General features: G+C 37.6%; 1 protein-coding gene across 3 annotated transcripts in view; it reads right to left on the bottom strand.

Annotated features, from left to right (window-relative positions):
• Positions 1–22,617, bottom strand: part of PPP1R9A (protein phosphatase 1 regulatory subunit 9A) — a 319,708-nt gene that overhangs the window by 64,678 nt on the left and 232,413 nt on the right. For all 3 annotated transcript variants that reach the window (XM_060020512.1, XM_060020511.1, XM_060020513.1), the window contains exons 6-7: positions 16,515–16,670; positions 1,898–1,951 (exon numbers count right to left, since the gene is read on the bottom strand). In XM_060020512.1, the coding sequence (XP_059876495.1) occupies positions 1,898–1,951; positions 16,515–16,670 (210 nt within the window). The remainder of the gene's footprint in view (positions 1–1,897; positions 1,952–16,514; positions 16,671–22,617) is intronic.

Genomic DNA, 22,617 nt, shown 5'->3' on the forward strand with positions numbered 1-22,617 from the left:
TTCTAGAGCCTAATAAATCCCGATTTCAATAAAAGTATAAAAGACAGTGTGAGTAAAAATATAAATGATTTCTGAATTAATTTAAATCTCTCTGATGGGACACAAAGGCAGCTTCTTGTGGTTTCTGCTTTCAGGGAAGCTTAGGAACAGATAACACACTGGTCCAAATCCCTCATTTCTGAAGAAATTCAAGACTGATCTCTCAGGTAAGGGGTCAAAGGTCATTTATTCACAATTAACCAGCCAACCTTTAAATGAGTGCTTCACCTACTTCACATGCCTCTGTTAAAGTTCAAAAGGATGCAGTCATTATAAACTATCAATTTTCAAAATCTAAAACATTCCAAAATCATTTGGAAAGTGGAAATATATGTTTTTATGTATATTTTAAACTAAACACATTGGCAAAACAGGTTACAAAGTAAAAAGTAGTCAAAAACATTTCAAAATCAGGAATTCTATTATCAACTTGGATATAAAGAGTCATAGTAAAACAAGCTAATCTATGGCTATTATATGCCAATATGATATTGAGAAAAATATAAAATACTAATTTATAGAATTTTCTAGATTAAATATCTACCACATAAGCTCTGTTAAAGCACTTGCAATCCCAGGTGAATCTTTTTCCCTGATTGTACCTAACAACTAAAAAGAAATCTTCTATTCTTCCGTTCTATGACAAGAAACATGGCAATTTAAAACAGGACTGGGTATTTGCTGCATCTTTTATTAAGCAATGTTTCGTGTTCTAGTTGTTTATTTACCAACCGCTACTAATTTAAAACTTATTATTCACAGAGCTTGGTTGAAACCATGAATGATGTATAGACATGTTTTGACTAAAGAGCTGCAGAGTTATTAGCTAAAAATACCATTTAACCAAAATAGCCTTGCTAAGTCATCTCCATTTAAAACACATGGAAAAACCAAAACAAGTGTATCTAATGTGAACAGGGAAACGGACTGTTAGTAGTGTGAGAGCAATTATGTCTCAATTTTTAAAAGACCATAAAAAATAAAGATTATTGTGTTTTTAAAGTAACTCAAAAGATCTTTTTAAATCTTTGAAATTATGTACTTGATAAAACTAAACACTGTTCAAGAAACTTACAAGTACCTTATAATTTACCAATTAAAAATGCCCTTCTGAATTATGTATTATTTCATATATAAACTAAAAACATATACTCCTTTTATCAAGACCTGTATTTCTCCACAAATTTAAATAACATGAACTAAACTTGTCTAAAGATTTCTGGTAGCACCTGGCACCTAAAATAAATTATTCATATATTAATTAAATTTCATAATACTTAATTACTAGAAATTGGAAGTTTTCTCTATGAAAGATAAGTAATGTGCTATGTTAAAATACATTATCTCTGATGAATAAGTTAAAAATAAATAATTAAACATTTAAGATAAGATAAAGAGATATAGTATAACAGCTTGTGCTTAAGGAATTAGTGGTCAAAATGTAATTTGGATTCTTGAACTACTATAAACATTTACTTTTTAATTTATTTTTTTAAATAGCAGGTTCTTATTAGTTATCCATTTTATACATATTAGTGTATATATGTCAATCCCAATCTCCCAATTCATCACACCAACACATAAACATTACTTTTTGAGGAAAGCTCAGAGGGAACGGGCCACATACGTGCAAATATGTAATTTAAAAATACTGTGCTATTTTCACTGAGGGGTATGGTGGTGCTGACGCCCTAAGAGTATGCACTGGCAGGTTTTTCCGCTAACAGTGGAAATGAATCTCTCACATTTGTATTCTTTCAAATGCACAGAAACAAATTCCTTTAGTCCTCAGGTTGAATTTATTCATAGCATCTGAAGTTTAAAAAGTACAATTCAAACATCATGTATTGGTGCTTACCTTGGTCTTCAATTTTTGAATCTCTGCTTCTGTAACTGCATGTTTGATTTGCAACTGAAAATGGAAAAGGAAGAAAAAATCTGAACTAATTGTATCTATATTTTTAAAGCTTCAGCAGCTAGCAGAATACCTTATTATATAGCTGAAGGCCTAGAAAAGTGCTGCAATGCAGCAGGTTGTAAATTAAAACGTCTAGTGTGTAAAATGACTCTAGGTGCAAACTAATTAACCATGGGGTTTATGGCTCACACTCCCTAACATCAGATTAGGTTACGAATTTAATTGCTCAGGGACCAAAGAGAAGGAAACACATTTTCTTGCCCTCTTTGCAGCTCTTCCTTTATGATTTGAGGGTCAATGAATTGTTTCCTTGCAGTCTTGTGGATTGAACAAGCCTCGGCAGGCAAGTCAGCCAGTGGCCGCGGGAAGCTTCAATTCCAAATCTGGAAGAAAGGTGGCGCTCTGGTTCCGTGAGTCGCACGCATTTTAGGCTTAGCAGCTCTTTTACAGCTCAGGCTGCTGCAAAGCTGGAGAAGAGGATGATGCAGTTCCGCGGCGAAACCTGTAATTTTTTTTTTTTTTAATTGCAGGAAAAGTACAGATCTAGTTTTCTGTCCTTTAAAAGATCTACTCCTATTGAGGACCTAGACCCCCACCCCCAAAGCTTCAGCTACAGTTTATTCTCCTGAGAGCCACCATTTAGACTTGTTTTGCTTCTCCCCTCCCCCCCCCCCTTTTTCTTCATAGGGAAGAAAAACGAAGGAAACGTTCATTCCTTAAGGGATAAATAAGTACACCAAAATTTACGGAAAACGATTTATGGGTTGAAAGTCACTTTTCTAAAATCCTTGGGGCCAGATGGTTTTGGAATTCTGAGTTCTTTCAATTTCAGAAACGTAGTAAAATGCGTTTTTCCATAAATTGCTTATTGCCCACAGCAGGGTCTGTGGAGGCAACTCTGTAATCAGATACATGAATATGTTTGCCACCAAACATGTGAATATTCTCACTAAGGGGGGGTACCTAAAGACCGTAAGACTGTAGCATCCTGTCAGTTTTGGTCAGATTTACTACGTAGCCAAGTGAGTGTGCCACAAAATTATTTTTAAAAAACTGTCTCAGACCATTTTGAATTTAGGATTGTACAGAGGGACTGTAAACTTCCCATATTACTGTAATCAAATAAGTCCAAGATTTTCTTATCAGAAAGACGGCTAATGAACAGACAGAAATGTGAACCTTTGGAGATCACACCGCCTCATAACCCTCAGCTCTCTCTCTGGTTTGTAATCTGTACTTCCTTGGTTTTCACCTGGCCAGCAGGGGCGTATGGGAAGGACGACGAGGGAAAGAAGTTAGAATCAAGGACAGGGTTCATTCAACACCCTTAGATGCTGATGAATAAAAGCCCAGAAACTGAGAGGCCCCACGCTCCCTGCAAAATGCCCCCTCCGGGATGCTTTCAGGTTTCCTGTCGGGCTTAAAGCTCTGCGGGCTCTGCAGCTACAGCTCTGCTCCTGCTGAGGGGTGACCTTGAAACTTTCACATGTGATTCTGCCCCACTCTCCTGCTTTCAGACCTGGTCTCTCTTGCCTCTTCGGCTCTTGCTCCTTTCACCCTCACTGTTCCCAGGGCCTTCTGTGCTCTAACAGTCTCTAGAGAGGAAGTACTCTTTGTTAGCACAGTGTCTAGCATAGAGTAAGTCGTCTATAAAGTTAGCCAAGAATAAGAAAGAATGATTTGAAGAACTCAGATATGATTACCCTAACTCTACTTCTCAGTTAGAAGTGCTAAATGCTGTAAAACGTTGCACCTGAAATAAAAGCCCTCTGGTTCTAAGCTGAAGAGTAGCAAGAAATCAAAAAGGCAGACTTTTTGATGAACACCGCAACTAGGAGGAAGTGCTGTCTCTTATTTTCTCGGTGGTTAACTCCCTGTAGGGTAATATATTGCAATACAACTGGTTGGGACTTTGGATTTTCTTTGTTCAAATCGCCATGTTCTCTAGCAAGCTACTTCTCTGGGCCCCGGTTTCCCATATGAAAAATGAGAGGGCTAGGTGGGAAGAACCCCAAGGCCCCTGCAAGTACTCCAGGTGTGACACTTACGAAATGAAGGGCCTGGAGATGGTTGTCAAGGCTGCAGAGTCAGGGAATTCTCGTCCCAAGCCAGCATTTTCTTCCCTATGAATGCATACACTAGACTAATCCGCTGGTGTGTGGGACAAACTGACGTGAAACTGCAGAGCAGCCAAGTTGATTTTCAGTTATCCTGCCCCTCCCATCTTAGCAAAACAGATAACAGAAGACAGCTGAACTCGTAAGCGGTGAGGTGAGAACACTGATAAAAGTTTGAAGTGTTACTCAGTATAGCCCAATCCTTTAGCTACAGGAAAGCAGAATGAGGTCTGTAAATTCAGACATTATTCAGAAGATGGACAAAAGTTTTAGTGTGACGTTTCCCCCAGTACTCATAAGGCTGAAAATTATAGATATGTGATTATTTTAATCCTGCATGCACATGAAGAGAACTTCTACAAATCCACCACTATTAACAGGAAAAGCATTAAAAATAAACTAATCTAACATTTTCATTTTATATAGGAAGAAACTGTGTTTCAGTAGTTTAAGTTGCAGAGCTACTAAGTGTCAAAGCCAGGTTTTACAAATTCCAGTCCACAGTCCTCTCCTCTAATACTAAGTTTCTTACATTCGTAGGACCCTTTTTCCCTTTTTCATCATCTCCTTCCTCACTGCAAATGAATCTGTAAGGGAGGCAGGACAGGCACTGTTAACCTCGCTGTTCAGACAGGGAAAGAGGCTCACAGAAGTTACATGGCTTCTTCAATTTCCCAGCAGAGGCAGGTGGTGGAATGGAAATTATCCCAGATCTGACTCCACCTACCTCTGTTCCTCCCTTCCTTATGCCCCTCATCTGAACCAGCTTTGGAATACATTTTTCATTTGATCATCACAGAAACCCTGAGGCATATGTGATCATTGTGACCTCCCAGATGAGAAACTAGGACTCCACCTGGAAACCACGGATCACTTCTGGTAGGCTGAGTATTCTGGCACTACATACAACATGGTGCTCAGTCAGCTGTTATGAGTCATGGAACTTAGAAAGAAATCTCTCCCTCATTATTCAACCAGCATTTACTGAATGAGACTGCGTGCCAGGTGCTGTGCTAGTTGTTGAGGATACACGAAAGCGACATAGAACCTAACTTCGAAACACTTATTACAGGGAAATTAATATATACCACCTCCTGATAGAAGTTCCCAGATGCCTCAGAAAAACTTGGAGAGAAACTTCAGGTGACCTGCGGCTTTGGCCTACGTGTCATATCTCCAACTATGGACCCTGCCTCCCAGGCAAAGTGGGCACGATGGGCCTGGGATACCTCCATTTCACGAGCAAGAGGAAACTGATGTTCAACGAGGTGAAGTGACTTGACAAAAGAAGCACGGTGCATACAAATTTGAGTTTTCGTATTCTAGAGCAGTTCTCCTTTCACGTTTAATAGGCTTTCCAGAGTACAGCTGTAAGGGTTTGCAGACAACCCCCGAGACTGGTCAGGCTGACTGCAGGGGGGGCAGGGTCTTCAGGGCTGGTTAATAGAAACAGAGCCTGAAATACCTGTTGGACCTTTTGGGCTTCAGAGAATCTAGGTTTGGTGAAAAGACTTGGGAAGGGAGGATACAAATAAAAAGAAAAGGTTAAGGACTGCAGGTCAGTGTCTCTCAACGTATAAGATCAATCTCTTTCATCTCTTCTGTCATCTTGAACATGAATGGCATCAATATCCACCACAGGATTACAGCACAAATAAATACACACACTCCTATGGAGAACAGTAGCTCTCATATAACATTCTGCAGGTGTACCTGCTGTGTTTATTTTCTGTTTATTTCTTTCAAAAATATGAATACAGCACATGTACTCACATCACTGAATCAATATAATCCAAAGATAACTGCACTAGAAATAGAAACATCCTTACACATAAACATTGTACAACTGAACTTCTGCACTCTTTACTTATCCTGTGCAAGCATGAAAAACAGTTTTCTTTAAAAAGGAAAAATGTTATCTTTGCAGGAAAGATTTTAAGGGCGCTCTAGTACTAGAGATTTTACGGATAAGAGCGACATTCTCTGTTTTTACTTTACAAGGGCAAAATAATAACTGATATTTGCATACAACTTTATGAAGTAGTTTCAGCACTGGAATCAGAATTTTTACAATGATCTCTGTGATAATTTGACTGCAGTCTGTCTTACCTATGACAGTGTAAGTTCCACAAAAGAAGAAATAAGTGCTGTTTTTGCCTATACTTCGGTGCTGTTAAAATGAAACTACGCCATATTGCTTTATAATTTCTGCTCAAAGGTTTATATATGGTACCTATCTTTATATTAACAAAAGTGTTTTTCTCAGGAAACATTATGCAAAACTAGCTGAAATCAGCTGATTGAATGATATCATAACCTAATGTGAATGGCAACACTAACTGCAGTATATGCAGCACAGGGTCACTCTCTAAGGAGGTGCTCATAAACTGGTTATTGATGGTGAAGGTGCTGGATGTAGGTGACAGCCTGTAATTACAGCTACTCTTTAAGTAACTGTTTCTTGTTAAGTACATAACATTTTTTACCTTCTCTACATATTAATGGGAAGTTCCATAAAGATTACTATCTAATGCATTAATAACTTCTTCTAGATTACTTTTCATAGATTCTCTATGACTTAAGTAAGCAAAATAACACAATATTTTACACTCCATATTTTTTCCTCAAGACAAATGCAGAACTGTTTTTACTGGGAGCTAATATCTATGGCTCCCGAGAAGGAGTGGTGGAGGGGAAGCACCACACAGTCCACTGAAATGGCACCTGGCCAGCAGTTTCCGATTCAGCCTCCTCCTACTTCCCACTAAATTTCCAGTGAAATCACATTACAAAAGAAAAACTCACAACCAAATTGACACTGAAACTAGAAACAACTGTTACTAGAATATGAAGGAGTCATGAAGTTGAATTAAGAAAAATCTATCCAAGCTTCACTCCCAAGACAGGGAGATACTTTGTGTCTCTCTCACTGATTGCTTGAGATACCAGGTCTATGCAGTGAGGAAGATGGGCAACCTCTACTGTCCTTCCCAGGAGCTGTCCTCAAACCAGGTTCTCTAACTCTCCACCTTCCATATTCATTCAGAAAGCAACTGCTAGATGAGGAAAAGAATGCAGGAAGGGTGGCTGATAGTGGCACATTGCCTACTTTCACCTGCAGACCCCAAAGTGCAGCAATACAGACAGGGGCAGTCACAGTAAGTGCTTTGATAGCAAGGAATAACTTTTTTTTTTTCCCCTTTAACTTCAAGAACTGAGTGGCGACATTTGGATATCCCACCTTAGTACAGAGAACTGCTTTAGATGATAGGTTGCCAGAAAATAGCCACCAGGCTGGAAACTAGGCACATAGATATGTCCTCCTGATGTAGGTCTGGAAATGGAATTCGTAATTTTTAAAAGTGGCTAATTGCTGCTTGAATACAAAAAAAGGTTTTTGCCTCATTTCAAGATAAATAAATGAGAAGAAGGCAAAACTGAGCCTATTACTAAATACTTCAGATCAAGGAAAAGAGAGCATCAACTTGAAAATTCAAATAAGTCAACCTGTGAAAATTATGTATCCCATAAATAAAAAGACATTTTAAAGTAACTCTATGGAACACCAGGATGAAGAGAAAGCGAAGAAGCATGAGGAATAAGTGGAGAGTAAGGAAACTAAAAATGTAATTAAAAGTCATTTTAGAGGTGCTAAAGAGCATACCTGAACTTGAAGTTGAAAGCATATTTAATGCTACAGAAAACTGAATCATTGACATGAGAGGACACATTTGAGAACAATCTCAGAAATAGAAAAAAACAGAAAAGAAACATAAAAAAGATAATACCGAAGACAGGGTTTCTAGAAAAGAAACAGAAACTGAAAAAAATTTAAAAATGAAGAAAATATTCATAGACTAAAATGAAAACATAAACACAAACATAAAACAAGGAAAGCAGATTGGAAGAAAAAAATTAATGAAAGGAGGCCTACTTCAAGAAACTGTAAAGAAGATGTGGCACATATATACAGTGGAATATTACTCAGCCATAAAAAGAAACGAAATTGAGTTATTTGAGGTGAAGTGGATGGACCTAGAGTCTGTCAGAGTGTGAAGTAAGTCAGAAAGAGAAAAACAAATACCATATGCTAACACATATATATGGAACCTAAAAGAAAAAAAAAAAGGTTCTGAAGAACCTAGGGGCAGGACAGGAATACAGATGCAGATGTAGAGAACAGATTGAGGACACGGGGAGCGGGAAGGGTAAGCTGGGACAAAGTGAGAGAGTGGCATGGACATACATACACTACCAAATGTAAAATAGCTAGCTAGTGGGAAGCAGCCGCATAGCACAGATCAGCTCGGTCCTTTGTGACCACCTAGAGGGGTGGGATAGGGAGGGTGGGAGGGAGACACAAGAGGGAGGGGATATAGGGATATATGTGCACATATAGCTGACTCACTTTGTTATACAGCAGAAACTAACAGAACATTGTAAAGCAATTATACTCCAATAAAGTTGTTAAAAAAAAAAAGAAATTGTGATAAAAAATTTAAAGTACAAGGTTAAAGTAATACAAGCATCCAAATATCTGTTGTCATTAGACTTTTCCTTTACAGTATGCAATGCTAGTTCAAAACAATGAAGCTTGCCCTACAACATTTTCAGGGGAAAAGGTTGTGAATCAAAGTATTAAAACCAGCTAATTATCATTCCTGTGTCACGATAATTAGAATGAGAGAAGAGGAGAGGTAGATAAACATATGCTATGGCTATCATTTTGTTAAATGGTAAAGACATAGCTGCTGATCTCCTCTCTATATTGCTGGGAGAAAATATCCTAAGACTGAGTCAAAGTTACTCAAGGGTAATCTCTAGAAGAATAGGATAAAAATGTATAACTTTTAAGCAGCAGATGAAAATCTGATGTATCTAATGGCAAGTAGGTAAAAAGATCAAAACAAAACAAGAAACATGGTAACTGTAATATATGAAATAAGGTGGTAGATGTAAGTTCTAATATTAAAATGATTAAAGTAAATATAAATGGGGTAAACTCACCAATTAACTGACAAAGACTCCTAGAGTAGTATAAAGGATTTAGGAATAGGTTGACTGAAACACAATTGTGCAAAAGGATACAGAATGGCTGAAAACAAAGAGATGGAAGAAATAGATACTGTGAAGCAGATATGAAGCAAAAGGAAGACAGTGTTGAATTTTTACTATCAGACAAAATAGAATTTGGAGTAAAATGCATCATTAGAAACAAGGGAGATGTTACAATAAATCGAAAAGCTGTAATAATCCTGAACATATAGGCAGCTAACAGCAAAGATTTAAAATGTATAAAACTACAATTGCTAGAATTATAGGAAGAAAGAAACAACTGTAGCTGGCAACTTTAACATATGCTTTTCAGAATTTGTACATCAAGCCAACAAAATCTAAGCCACACTGCAGAGAAGACGTGTGTGTCTGTATTATTAATCTTATCTATATAAATTTAACTTATATAAATTTCATACCCAAGCACAGAATATGTGTGCTTTTTACATACATGAGAAATATTTAAATACAACTATTTATGAATTAAGTTACAAAAGATGTCTTGAAAATTCTAAATAGCTACCATATGGAATATGTTTTCTGAATAGTGTGATAAAATTAGAACCCAATAACAAAAGGATAGCAAAATAAAGTTGAAATGTGTGGAAAGTAAAATATGCCACTACATAATTCTTGTGTTAAAGAGGACATTGCAAAAGAAATTACACCTAAATGGCAGTGGCATTCTAAATGTAAAAAAAAAATTGTGACATGTAGCTAAAGCAATATTCAGAAAAAAATTACAGCTTTAAATACACTTATCAGACTGTAAGGGTTATCAAAAGTAAATGTACCAAGTGCAACTGATTAATGCCAAAAAATAAAAAAGGAGGAAAAATAAAGGTATTGATAGGAAATAATAAGTATTTTTTAATTTAAAAAGAAATGTAGGGCTTCCCTGGTGGCACAGTGGTTGAGAGTCCGCCTGCTGATGCAGGGGAAACGGGTTCGTGCCCCGGTCCGGCAGGATCCCACATGCCGCGGAGTGGCTGGGCCCGTGAGCCATGGCTGCTGAGCCTGCGCGTTCGGACCCTGTGCTCCGCAACAGGAGAGGCCACAACAGTGAGAGGCCCGCGTACCGCAAAAAAAAAAAAAAAAAAAAAAAAAAGAAAGAAAGAAAAAAAAGAAATGTAAAGCTAACAGGACAGATAAATTCTAGAAAAAAAACACTGAGAAAAAATTGAAAGTACTCAAATAAAGAAAAGAATAAAAAAAGGAACTAGTTATAGATACTAAAGATTTCAGTATTTTAAAGCTATATTATAAAAATATAAGTTAATAAATATGAATGCCTAGAGGAAATATATGAATTTCTTGAGAAATACAAAATACCAAAATTGGCCCAAGAAAAACCTGAAAACTTGAAAAGACTAATAGTTATTGTAAAAAAGTATTTCAAATCTTCCTCCACAAAGGCACAGATGGTTTTACAGCTGAGTAATAACAAACTTTCAGGGAACAGAAATTGCCATCTTATGCAAGTCATTAAGTGTCTCTTATAAAAGTCATTTCTGAAAATGAAAAATAGAGAAGACTTCTTAACTTATATTGGAGCTAATATAACCTTTGTGGCAGCTTTTGATTAATCCACTCTAGTTAAGATTTTCTTAGGTGACATTTATATAATAGAGGAGACTATAAAATTTGAGAAAGGGTCAGAAAAAAAAGGCTTGAATTAAACAGATACATTCCATAAACTTGGATTAAAAGAGTCAATGTGATAAAAATGCCAGCTTTCCGCAAGTTAATTTACTATCTTAATGTAATTACAGTACGAAAATGCAAGGAAGTTTTTTCAAGGGAGTTAAAGTGATTCAAGTGTTTTCTTGAATAAGTTGAAAAGTAATGGAATTTCTGAAGAGAAGAGTTAGATGGATCTGATTTATTCCATCAATGTTTTATATATATTCTAACAGTACGGCACCAAAAATTAATGAGAAAGTGGAATACAATATGAAGACCAAAAGCAGTCCAGAGTGTTAAGGCACAAATACTGTAGGTAATAACGCTGGGCCTCCAACCAGAAGGAAATGGGTAAATGAGCATGTAATAAAAGTGCTAGCCCCCTTGTCAGCTATTTGGGAAAATTCAATTAGGGAGCTGTCTTGTTTATACAACAAATTCTAGTATATGCTTGATACCATTCATTCACCAAATATTTAACCACTAACTCCATGCCAAGAACCGTGCAAAGACTGTGGGTACAATATTCAGCAAAAACAGAGGAGCTTAGATCTAGTCCAGCAAGATACATAATGGGCTAAAAGTAGGAATGACTGAGAGAATGTTAGTCTAATTTGCTTTGCCCAAACAGTGTAACATATACTTTTGCTTGAAATAATGTAATTAAGAGAACTCTATGTAATATGAGACTTTCTACAGACTCCAACACAAAATGACTCTCCACCTCCACCCCAGGTTTTGTGTATAATCTTGTGAAAAATATCTAACACTGTACAGTATTTGGGCGCGTATGTTAATCACATAAAGAAATTTCAAACTGTGGTAGTGGCAGTGTACAAGATACAAATCCTGTGACAGGGGGCCACACAGTTGATACTGAGTAGCAATCTCCTGAAGAAATAAATATATTCATATGTTAAATATAAAACAAAAGAGAATAAAAGGATTAGAAGTGAAATGATGTGGTATTTGTCTGTTCTAGAGGTGGTGACAAACCTCCAATTCTTAAAAGCCAAAATTAAAACTACAGATTTGGGGCTTCCCTTGTGGCGCAGTGGTTGAGAGTCCGCCTGCCGATGCAGGGGACGCGGGTTCGTGCCCCGGTCTGGGAAGATCCCACGTGCCACGGAGCGACTGGGCCCGTGAGCCATGGCCGCTGAGCCAGCGCGTCCGGAGCCTGTGCTCCGCAACGGGAGAGGCCACAGCAGGGAGAGGCCGGCATAACGCAAAAAACAAAACAAAACAAAACAAAAAAAACTACAGATTTGGTTACTCAGGCTAAAACTAAATCAGCCATGCTATATAGAATGGGTCCAGATCATGGAGCAGCCTACACCAACGCCAGCAGCCATTTTCTGTAAAAGTCCAAAGAATTTAGGATTTGGAGGCCATATGGTCTCTGTACAACTACTCAGCTTTACTGTTGTAGAATAAAAACAACCACAAACAATAAATAAATGCATATCCATGGCTGTGTCTGAATAAAGCTTTATTTACAAAAAAAGGCAGCAGGCCCAATTTGGCCAATGGGCCATAGTTTGCCAGCCCCTGGTCCAGATCACGCAGCTGTCTGCACTATGGAGTCAACTTCAAACAATATTTATGGAGCACTGAGTCCTTGGCTCAATTCAGAAAATGGAGGCTATAACCTTCCATATACTATTTCGGCTTTTTAGGCTCTTTAGCTTCCATTAAAAAAATGTGTACCCTATTTCCAGCTCAATTATCTAACAAAGAGTAGGGGTCATGCTTACCTGGCAACATGGAAGAGCTATATAATAGGCTTTTGCCAGGGTACACAACCTTGTCCTCACTGCCTCAAAGTTGGATTGAGAGTTACAACATTCAAAGAAGATTTTTTTTTTTTTTAGATTCCACATATAAGTGAAACCACATGGTATTATGCTTTTCTTTTTTTTTTTGATTGGAACAAGAATTTATTTGAACAGATTTATCAGAGGCTCACCAAAATCACAGCAGCATCAACCACAACTGCAACCACAAACACAAAACAAACAAAAATATAATACTTTAGAAGACCCTTGGAATTCCATGGGCAACTATCAAGGACATTTGTGAATGATCACAGCCCTTTATTCCTCTATTCCTTTCATTAGATGTATGTCAGAAGATGGGAAGGTGAGTGGACAATAACAAAGAGACAGACTAAATTGAGAGTGTTATATTAATTAGTGCAAAATATGTGAGGATTTCCCAAAGTGTAGCAAGAATGAGATGAGGAAAACAATACAAGCTACAATCAGTAAAATCAGGAATATAAGCAAGGCAAGGGCATCTACTGAATATGACCGAGTCCTCTTACATTTCCTAGAAGGTCCTAGGGTCTTTTTATTTTTATTTTTTAATACAGCAGGTTCTTATTAGTTACCTATTTTATACATATTAGTGTATACATGTCAATCCCAATCTCCCAGTTCATCCCACCACCACCCCCGCCTTTTCCCCCTTGGTGTCCATACATTTGTTCTCTACATCTGCATCTCTATTTCTGCCTTGAAAACCTATTCATCTATACCATTTTTCTAGATTCCACATATATGCATTAATATACGATATTTTTCTTTTTCTGACTTACTTCACTCTGTATGACAGTCTCTAGGTCCATCCACGTCTCTACAAACGACGCAATTCCATTCCTTTTTATGGCTGAGTAATATTCCATTGTACATATGTACCACATCTTCTTTATCCATTCGTCTGTCGATGGGCATTTAGGTTGCTTCCATGACCTGGCTATTGTAAATAGTGCTGTGATGAACACTGGGGTGGCATGTGTCTTTTTAAATTATGGTTTTCTCTGGGTATATGCCCAGTAGTGGGATTGCTGGGTCATATGGTAATTCTATTTTTAGTTTTTTAAGGAAACTCCATACTGTTCTCCATAGTGGCTGTATCAATATACATTCCCACCAACAGTGCAAGAGGGTTCCCTTTTCTCTGCACCCTCTCCAGCATTTGTTGTTTGTAGACTTTCGGATGATGTCCATTCTAATTGGCATGAGCTGATACCTTATTGTAGTTTTGATTTGCATTTCTCTAATAATTAGTGATATTGAGCAGCTTTTCATGGCCATCTGTATGTCTTCCTTGGAGAAATGTCTATTTAGGTCTTCTGCCCATTTTTTGATTGGGTTGTTTGTTTTCTTGTTATTGAGCTGTATAAGCTTTTTATATATTTTGGAGGTTAATCCTTTGCCCGTTGATTCGCTTGCAAATATTTTCTCCCATTCTGAGGGTTGTCTTTTCGTCTTGTTTATAGTTTCCTTTGCTGTGCAAAAGCTTTTAAGTTTCATTAGGTCCCATTTGTTTATTTTTGTTTTTATTTCCACTACTCTAGGAGGTGGGTCAAAAAGGATCTTGCTGTGATTTATGTCAAAGAGTGTTCTTCCTACGTTTTCATCTAAGAGTTTTATAGTGTCTGGTCTTACATTTAGGTCTTCAAACCATTTCGAGTTTATTTTTGTGTATGGTGTTAGGGAGTGTTCTAATTTCATTCTTTTACATGTAGCTGTCCAGTTTTCCCAGCAACACTTATTGAAGAGACTGTCTTTTCTCAAGGAAGATTTCTTAAAGAACAAATAGTTCATCTACTCTTCAGATAATATGTATTATTGGGCCAATTCAGAGCCAAAGAGAAACAGATTATACCACTTCCTCCCACTCAGTCACTTCCTGCAGAAGAACTTTCTTTTTCTGCATTTTTCTTTGGTTTGAAGATATCAGTTAATCTAGAAAGACTTTATAAGAAATGGTCCTAAGGTAGGCATTGCTACTTCTACTATAAGAGAATTCTAATCATTATATAATAGTGTACTTCATTGTCACTGAGACGTTTGTATCTGATTTAGAACTAGGAATAGTCATAAATCATCTGAAAAACCCACGTATTTTGTCTCAAGGACTCTGTGAACTATATAAATGGAAATGGTTCAACCTGACTAATAACAATATGTGGAAGAGAAATGGGCTCAAAACCACTGGGTGACATAAATAGAAAAGCCATTCTGGTGGCAACTTGGCATTAAGTACAAGTCCCCAAAATATTCATATTCTTTGATCTAATAATTCCACTGTAAGAAATTATCCTAAGGATAATTTATTGCAATATTTATTGCAACATTACTTTTAATAATTTAAAAAGACCTGGAAACAAAGGATATGTTCCAAAACAAAGAATTAAGTAAATTATATAAGATCCATAAGATGAAACAGTAAATAAGCATCATTTATGGAAAAATATTTGATGACATGGGAAAATCCTAATAATACACTTTTAAGTATCAAGAGCAGGAATTTAACACAGTATACATCCTACAATCCCAAATACCACAATACTGGGATTAGGAATGATTTTTTGGCATTTATACAAATCTGTATTTTCTAAAACTCTATAATGAACATAAGTTGTTTTATTTAATAAACACTTACATTTGAAAAGTACATTCACTTTGACACTGGTCTCACAACTATAAATTTGTCATAGGGAATTAAAAAGGTAAGTCAATGTACTAGGTGTATTAGGTAAAACATGAGAACATATAAAATTGACCTGTTTATAATACATCAAAATTAGAAATTATAAATAAATTTATAAATTATAAATCTGCAATTATAATCCTTGTTTTTCATGAATAGGAGAATATATTTTCCAAGTGGTCAAGTCCCTAAGAGACTTGCAACCACAAAACAATGGTTTTCAAGTCACAGTGCTTCAGGGTTATTGTGGGCAGGCTGTAAATAATGACACACTTGTTTCCAACAACGGAGGATGTTCCACAAAGCAATGAAGAATAAAATGCTTGTGGACCCATTCATCACTGTTTCTGTTTTACAAGTTGGGGGTCTGAGAAGTTCATCTGGAAGAAGAGTTTTTGTGGTTATCTGCATTCGCCCCCTCAGGATCCATTCCTGGCCCTTTTCTGACAGCTCCTGCCTCAGGAGGCTAATCTCTTCAGATTTCAAGACTGAATCTCCCAGGCTCCGCTGCCTGGGTTAAGCTGATGGGAGGCATCAACAAGAGGACAGAAGGGTCTTGGTATATTATCACCCTTACCCCCAGGATGTAGTTTTTAGCAGTGGTTGCATCTTACAAAGCTGCAGATGTTGAATGGCCCTCCTTCAAAAAAAGGTAATCTCTTTCCCTCTTTACCCATTAAGCCAAAAGATGGTAACAACTTCCCCTGTGGCCAGTCCCTCTACACTGCACCATCCCTTGGTAGTTCTGTTAACTCTACTCAAAGTTCATTCATTAAACTTTCTTCAGTTAAACCACTTGGGAATATCATCGGATCCCTGTTGGAACCTTGTCTATTTTAGGAAAAGAAAAACAAAAGCCTTTTTAGAAATCACTGCCTTCGAGGAAAGCCAGGTTCCAAAACTTTCATAAAGCTTTACAAATATAACCCTGACACAAAAACTGCAAATTTAAGCTATAGCTTGAAACTATGGAACAGACAAGTTAAAAACTGTCACTATGACAAATAACAAGCATTTAAATTAATGACTGTGGAATGAGATCTACTTAACTTTTGCCTTGAAATTCAATGAGATTCAGGACAATCTGTTACTGAAAGGCTTTCTTTAAAAAACTGATTATTCTTAATACACTTTTCAAACAAATATATATACTTAATAATGAAATGGACAGCTATAGAAAAATACTTTGCAGATCAGCAACTTACCTCTTTGAACTTGTGACTGAGCTTGCTTGTGTCCAGGTCTGATGGGGAAAACATGTCCTCATTCTCAGGCAGCTCGAAGACTTCAATGGCGATGTCACTGCCAGGAAGAACAGGTCCTACCTCATCCTCCTCTTCATCTGTGGCATATTCTCCTGTCTGAAAGGAAGGGGATTTCAGAAATCCAGCTGTCCTTACCCATGTGGAGGTGGGTTATTTTAAAATATTTTATAAAAGAGAAATAAAATATGTCACCAAATGGTAAAAGTGTAAGTAGGCTTTTGAGTCAAGCATGCCTCATTCAGTCAATGTTACAAACAAATGTTAGTTCAAAAATCCAAAGTGACATGTCTATGCCATTTATAAGTGCATTTCTAAAAATCTAAGAGCATCAGCAGTATCTTTAGTAAAGCAACAAAACCTTTATTTTAAATCAAAGTGTTTGATGTTTTTACTAAATAAAATTATGTTGCTAAGGGAAATAAGTAATTCCTTTAAATTCCCAACACCTGTAATGAATAAGTCACCCAATATTGACAGCAGGGAAGAAGGAAGGGGAGACCAAAAGATTCATCGAGTTGGAAAGGACCTTAATTAAGCCTTACAAAGGTTTAGTAGATTGATTCTCCTAAGTTTTAGAGTTTAATCAACTCTGTTTCATTTGCTTGTCTAACTAACGTGGTGGTTAACTAGTGACCTGAAGAATTAACCAAAGGTTTCTAACTTACAGCCCACACAGGTGTATCGCTTTGCGTATACAGTACTACTTTAATAAATCTCAGCATTTTGGCAATGTTAAAAACTTTCACCTATTCTAGATTTCCAGTTTTTCTTGAGAAAGCCAAAGATCTGGCAATATAAGCACATAACGACATGATAACCACTGGCCAGAGTCAGCAGTCGTTGTCCCTTTACACAGGTACACTTTGTAATACACCATAACTTCCATAATTCATTATTCTAAGCTGTTAGCATCACTCCTTCGTGATACCCATGGGCACCTGTAGGTATATGAGTTCATGACCCTTGGAATAAATATTCCTCCTCACGACTAAGTTCCTTAACATTATTAGAAAGTAGCTCCTCTCCTGGCAGCATCAGGCTATGAGACTCTAATTCAAAATAATTGTTTGAAATCTATACCGTCTGATATAATTTAAAGATAAATCACTGAGTCACAGTGTTGAAAAACAAAGTTCATTTAATTCACCCCTGTTCCTTCAGGTAGTATTACATTTCATACATAAAACAGCTAGGGATTCATACTGCCTTTTAAAAAAAATTTCATAGCATACTGAGTGATCTATTTCTTTGATCGAAGAGGCTTAGCATCTTACTGTTATTTTTTCTTTTGGCTCTACACTATATTCTTCTTGCTAAACCTGAAACGGTATTTACTTGACTATGTTTGCACATGAAGGAAATCCAATCCTTAACCTCAACGTAATAATTCCTAATTTCTGCAAGACCATTAATGAATTGCCGTTCTGACTTCTCTCTTTCAGAGTAAAATAATTCTAGTTTCCTCGTAGGTCTCATTCTCTGTAATTGTCTTTGCGCCTGTACTCTGACTTCTCTCCAAGCTCTTGGTATTTTCTCTTAAATTGTGGTGTCCAGAAGTAGATACAGTATCTATTAAGGAATCTGGCGGGCATTGACCACGATGAACAAACAAAGGATGCCTCAGCATCCTCAGACTCTTTTTCCACACACAGAGACTATTAGCATGAAGACTTTGACTTTGGTGGCATTTGTGTATAGAAGTAAGGTCAGGATATTTCATACAGAGCAGTGATTTTCCAAACTGGTTACATGTTAGTTAGAAACCCCCTTCCCCCACACAGCCCTAATATAATCAGCGATGCTTTGACTGAAAGGGAAAGAGGTGGATGGCCTCCATCTTTTTTTCTTTTAATTTTTTTAATTTTTGGCTGTGTTGCGTCCTTGTTGCTGTGTGCAGGCTTTCTCTAGTTGTGGTGAGTGGGGACTACTCTTCGTTGTGGTGCGCAGGCTTCTCATTGCGGAGGCTTTTCTTGTGGAGCACGGGCTCTAGGCGTGTGGGCTTCAGTAGTTGTGGCTCAGAGGCTCTAGAGCGCAGACTCAGTAGTTGTGGCGCACGGGCTTAGTTACTCCGCATCACGTGGAATCTTCCCGTACCAGGGCTCGAACCTGTGTCCCCTGCATTGGCAGGCAGATTCTCAACCACTACGCCACAGGAAAGTCCTGGCCTCCATCTTTATACTATATAGCTCATCAGCACCTGGAACCCTAGGGGTCTTTAGAAACCAATCTGAAGGGAATTCCCTGGTGGTTAAGAATCTGCCTGCCAATGCAGGGGACACGGGTTGGATCTCTGGTCCGGGAAGATCCCACATGCCGCGGAGCAACTAAGCCCGTGTGCCACAACTACTGAGCCTGTGCTCTAGAGCCTCTGAGCCACAACTACTGAGCCCATGTGCCACAACTACTGAAGCCCTCACGCTCTAGGGCCCATGTGCTGCAACTACTGAGCCCACGTGCTGCAACTAGACCCAATGCAGCCAAAAATAAATAAAATTTTAAGAAAAGAAAGAAAGAAAGGTCTGAAGTCTTCTGCCAGTGTTCAGTAGGAGGGGCAGGACGGGAATAAAGATGCAGACCTACTAGAGAATGGACTTGAGGACATAGGGAGGGGGAAGGGTAAGCTGGGACGAAGTGAGAGAGTGGCATGGACTTATACATACTACCAAATGTAAAATCGATAGCTAGTGGGAAGCAGCCGCATAGCACAGGGAGATCAGCTCGGTGCTTTGTGACCACCTAGAGGGGTGGGATAGGGAGGGTGGGAGGGAGGGAGACGCAAGAGGGAAGAGATATGAGGATGTATGTATATGTATAGCTGATTCACTTTGTTATAAAGCAGAAACTAACACACCATTGTAAAGCAATTATACTCCAATAAAGATGTTAAAAAAATAAATAAAATAATAAAAGAGAAAGAAAGAAACCAGTCTGAAAATGTCTAAACTGGAAATACCATTTTAAGTGTCTTTGGCACTGGCAGGGCAAGGTAGCTGAACAGTGGGGCTGGTTGGTTCCAGATAGCTTCCATTCATGGTATGATTAGTTCCTATAAACCTTAAAAGGACTCTTAATTCCAGACTTGGTATTTTTTTTGTGTGATATTCTGTAAATTAATTCATCTCCTATTTATACATACTTTTAGAACTAATAGGTACTTTATGAATCCCAGTGATGTTATTAATAGAAAGGTAGCAAGGCTGGCAAAGTGCACAATCTCAAGATAACCGGATGAAAGTTTTGATTTAGAGATATAAAACTCTGTGCTTGTTTTTGACCCTATAGTTACAACTAGCAGCAAAGCCGGGTGTTTATTATGAAGGCCTAAGCCAGGTACATAAAATTCACTTCTATATCAAATCAATTTGATGACTATCATGAATGACTCAATAAAATCTTAAGTTAAATTTAAAGTCTGATGACAATGCAGCACATTTTAAACATAAGAGTTGAAATGAACAATTTGACTTCCCTTTGCCAGCTTGAAAATAGATACTTCTTCACCATATCTAAGGGAATGAACATAAGCCTGTGCCTAGGAGGGGGCCTAACCTATAACAGGATCTTAACAAACATTTTTAAAAGAATAAATCCAAGAACGCCAATTCATTTACTTGGTAATATCTATAACCTGCTAAGGAAGTTTTCAATAATATCCAGAAAATGCACTGTAAAGTCATTTGATGAGAAGGCAGCATTCTATCATATTTATTTTTTTAACGCTCCTTTTAGTGAATAACAGGATAAGGGTTGTACAATATATACAATTCTTACCTCTAAGTATAATTCTGGCTTTGTTACCCATTTGAGTCATCAAAATTATCTCCATAAATGTAAGTTATTAATAATTCTTTTGATCCTTTTATCTTTTTTTACTCTACCGGTCTCTCTCCTCAACACCCAAGTCACCTGCAATCTGCTAAAGTTTTTTATCTCTCATTTCATCTTTCCATTTACTAATGTTTTCTGTTTCTAATTAGTCTCATAAGCATCCTGAGGACAAAATGTATATTTTACTGTCTTGATTCTACTTATTACTTACTAGAGACTCTGGATAGGGCGTTTAAAAACGTTATATTGCCATTCTCTCTCACAGATCATTTACCACTCCCATCCTAAATAGGCTTTAGAATAAAGGGTGCCTTTACTACAGAACCTCATAGACACCTGGAAGTTAAAAAGTTACATTTGGTAGACTTAGCATATGTGTTCTTCTGATTCTTTTATCTTTGTGGAAAATGGACATTTTTATGGTAATCTGCAAATAAAATAAATTACATGGAATGATATGTTAGCAGAATTTCATAAACCTCAAAATTAAATTGGACTTAATCTGACATTTACAGAGGAAGACAGACAATGTTGTACCCCCCAAAAGTTGCTACAACAAAGTATTTCCAGTGGTATCCAGGTCCTTCTCTTTATCTCTTTATTCTGAAAAGATTCAGCATCTTTCAAGTAAACAGAGACTCTTGAAAGTTCTTCGTCCCAACCTGCAAATCCACTTTAAATGAGGCAAGAATAGTTCTTGCCTTTTCATCTTCTTGTCTACCTTCTTGATTAATATCTTATACTCTTTAATGGCTTCCCATAAAGGGTCAAAAAAAGAATAGTGATTATTTTGTAACTTACTATGTGCCCACCACTGTACCTTCCTTAAAAAACTAACTAATATAGGTATTACTGTACCGTGTTAGCTTGAGGAAACTGAGGTTCAGAGACTTTACCCAAGGTCAATTAGTTATGTTGCTGAAGCCTACACATCTAACATATTCCAAAGCCCATGCTCTTTCTTCTATGCTATCCTGCTTACAGTCTACAGAACTAAAGCTTTGTAAAAAAAAAAAAAAAGATGGAAATACATTCCTTTCATTTTTCTCCAACCAAAAACCCTGGTGCATAATCCTGTGGTGTTGAAATTCACCCTCCACATCTTTGAACATTATCATTCAGTTCACTTTGAAGACTTGCACCTGCCTGCAATGAGCTCCAAAGTTCCTGTCCTCTTCTTTTCTCTCATAATATGCTCACCCTGGGCAAGCGCATAGAAGTCCCCTTCAAAAGGTTTGGCTCACAGGTATGCTGACTGATGTTTCATGCACTTTTTCTTATATAAACCAGAACCAGAGCATATAATCTATAGAATTAATGCAGTGTCTTAAAATGGATGAAAAAGGGCTTCCCTGGTGGCGCAGTGGTTGAGAGTCCGCCTGCCGATGCAGGGGACATGAGTTCGTGCCCCAGTCCGGGAAGATCCCACATGCCGCGGAGCGGCTGGGCCTGTGAGCCATGGCCACTGAGCCTGTGCGTCCGGAGCCTGTGCTCCGCAACGGGAGAGGCCACAACAGTGAGAGGCCCGTGTGCAGAAAAAAAAAAAGGATGAAAAAGATTCTTGCAGGGCAAAATGAGTGCTAAGGTCCTCTAGATTTTTATGGTTTTTCTCTTTTACGTTTCCTTCTCACATCTAATTTTCTTGAGCTACCAGTCTTCACTGAATCTTTGCAAAGCATTGTATCTGCTTTCATAGACATAATTTCCTTTATACTCATATGCTATTGGGGGATTTAATATTTTATTAAAATACATAATTACAATGTTAAGTACAACTGACAGGTTCTGCCTCTTCTGGTGGTTCTGGTGGGACCAGAAGCATGTAGACATATTAGAGCCTTGAATACTCAGGAGGGCTGTAGATCTCAGTGTAGGTTTTACAGAAGGAACAGACAGTATCTGTTATAGTGGTGAGTTAAGTGGTGACCAATTAAAGCATCTTGGTTTTGAAGTCACGTAGGCCTGGGTTCAAATCCCGGCTCTTGATATTGGTAAAGTTAGTTTTCAGATCTAAGTTTCAATTTCCTCATCTATAAAACGAGGATAAAAATAGTTCCTTAGTATAACAAGGTTGTCATGACATTAAGTTAGATGGTACCTGTAGAGTGTTCAACACAAGGTCAGGAACATGGCAATGCTCAAAATAAGTGAGCACTGCTGCTGCTGCTGCTGCAGTACTTATACTACAACAGCAACAGGCTAAAGCCTTCATCAA

Source organism: Delphinus delphis, chromosome 9 (assembly GCF_949987515.2).
Source record: "Delphinus delphis chromosome 9, mDelDel1.2, whole genome shotgun sequence".
Classification (NCBI taxonomy): Eukaryota; Metazoa; Chordata; class Mammalia; order Artiodactyla; family Delphinidae; genus Delphinus; species Delphinus delphis.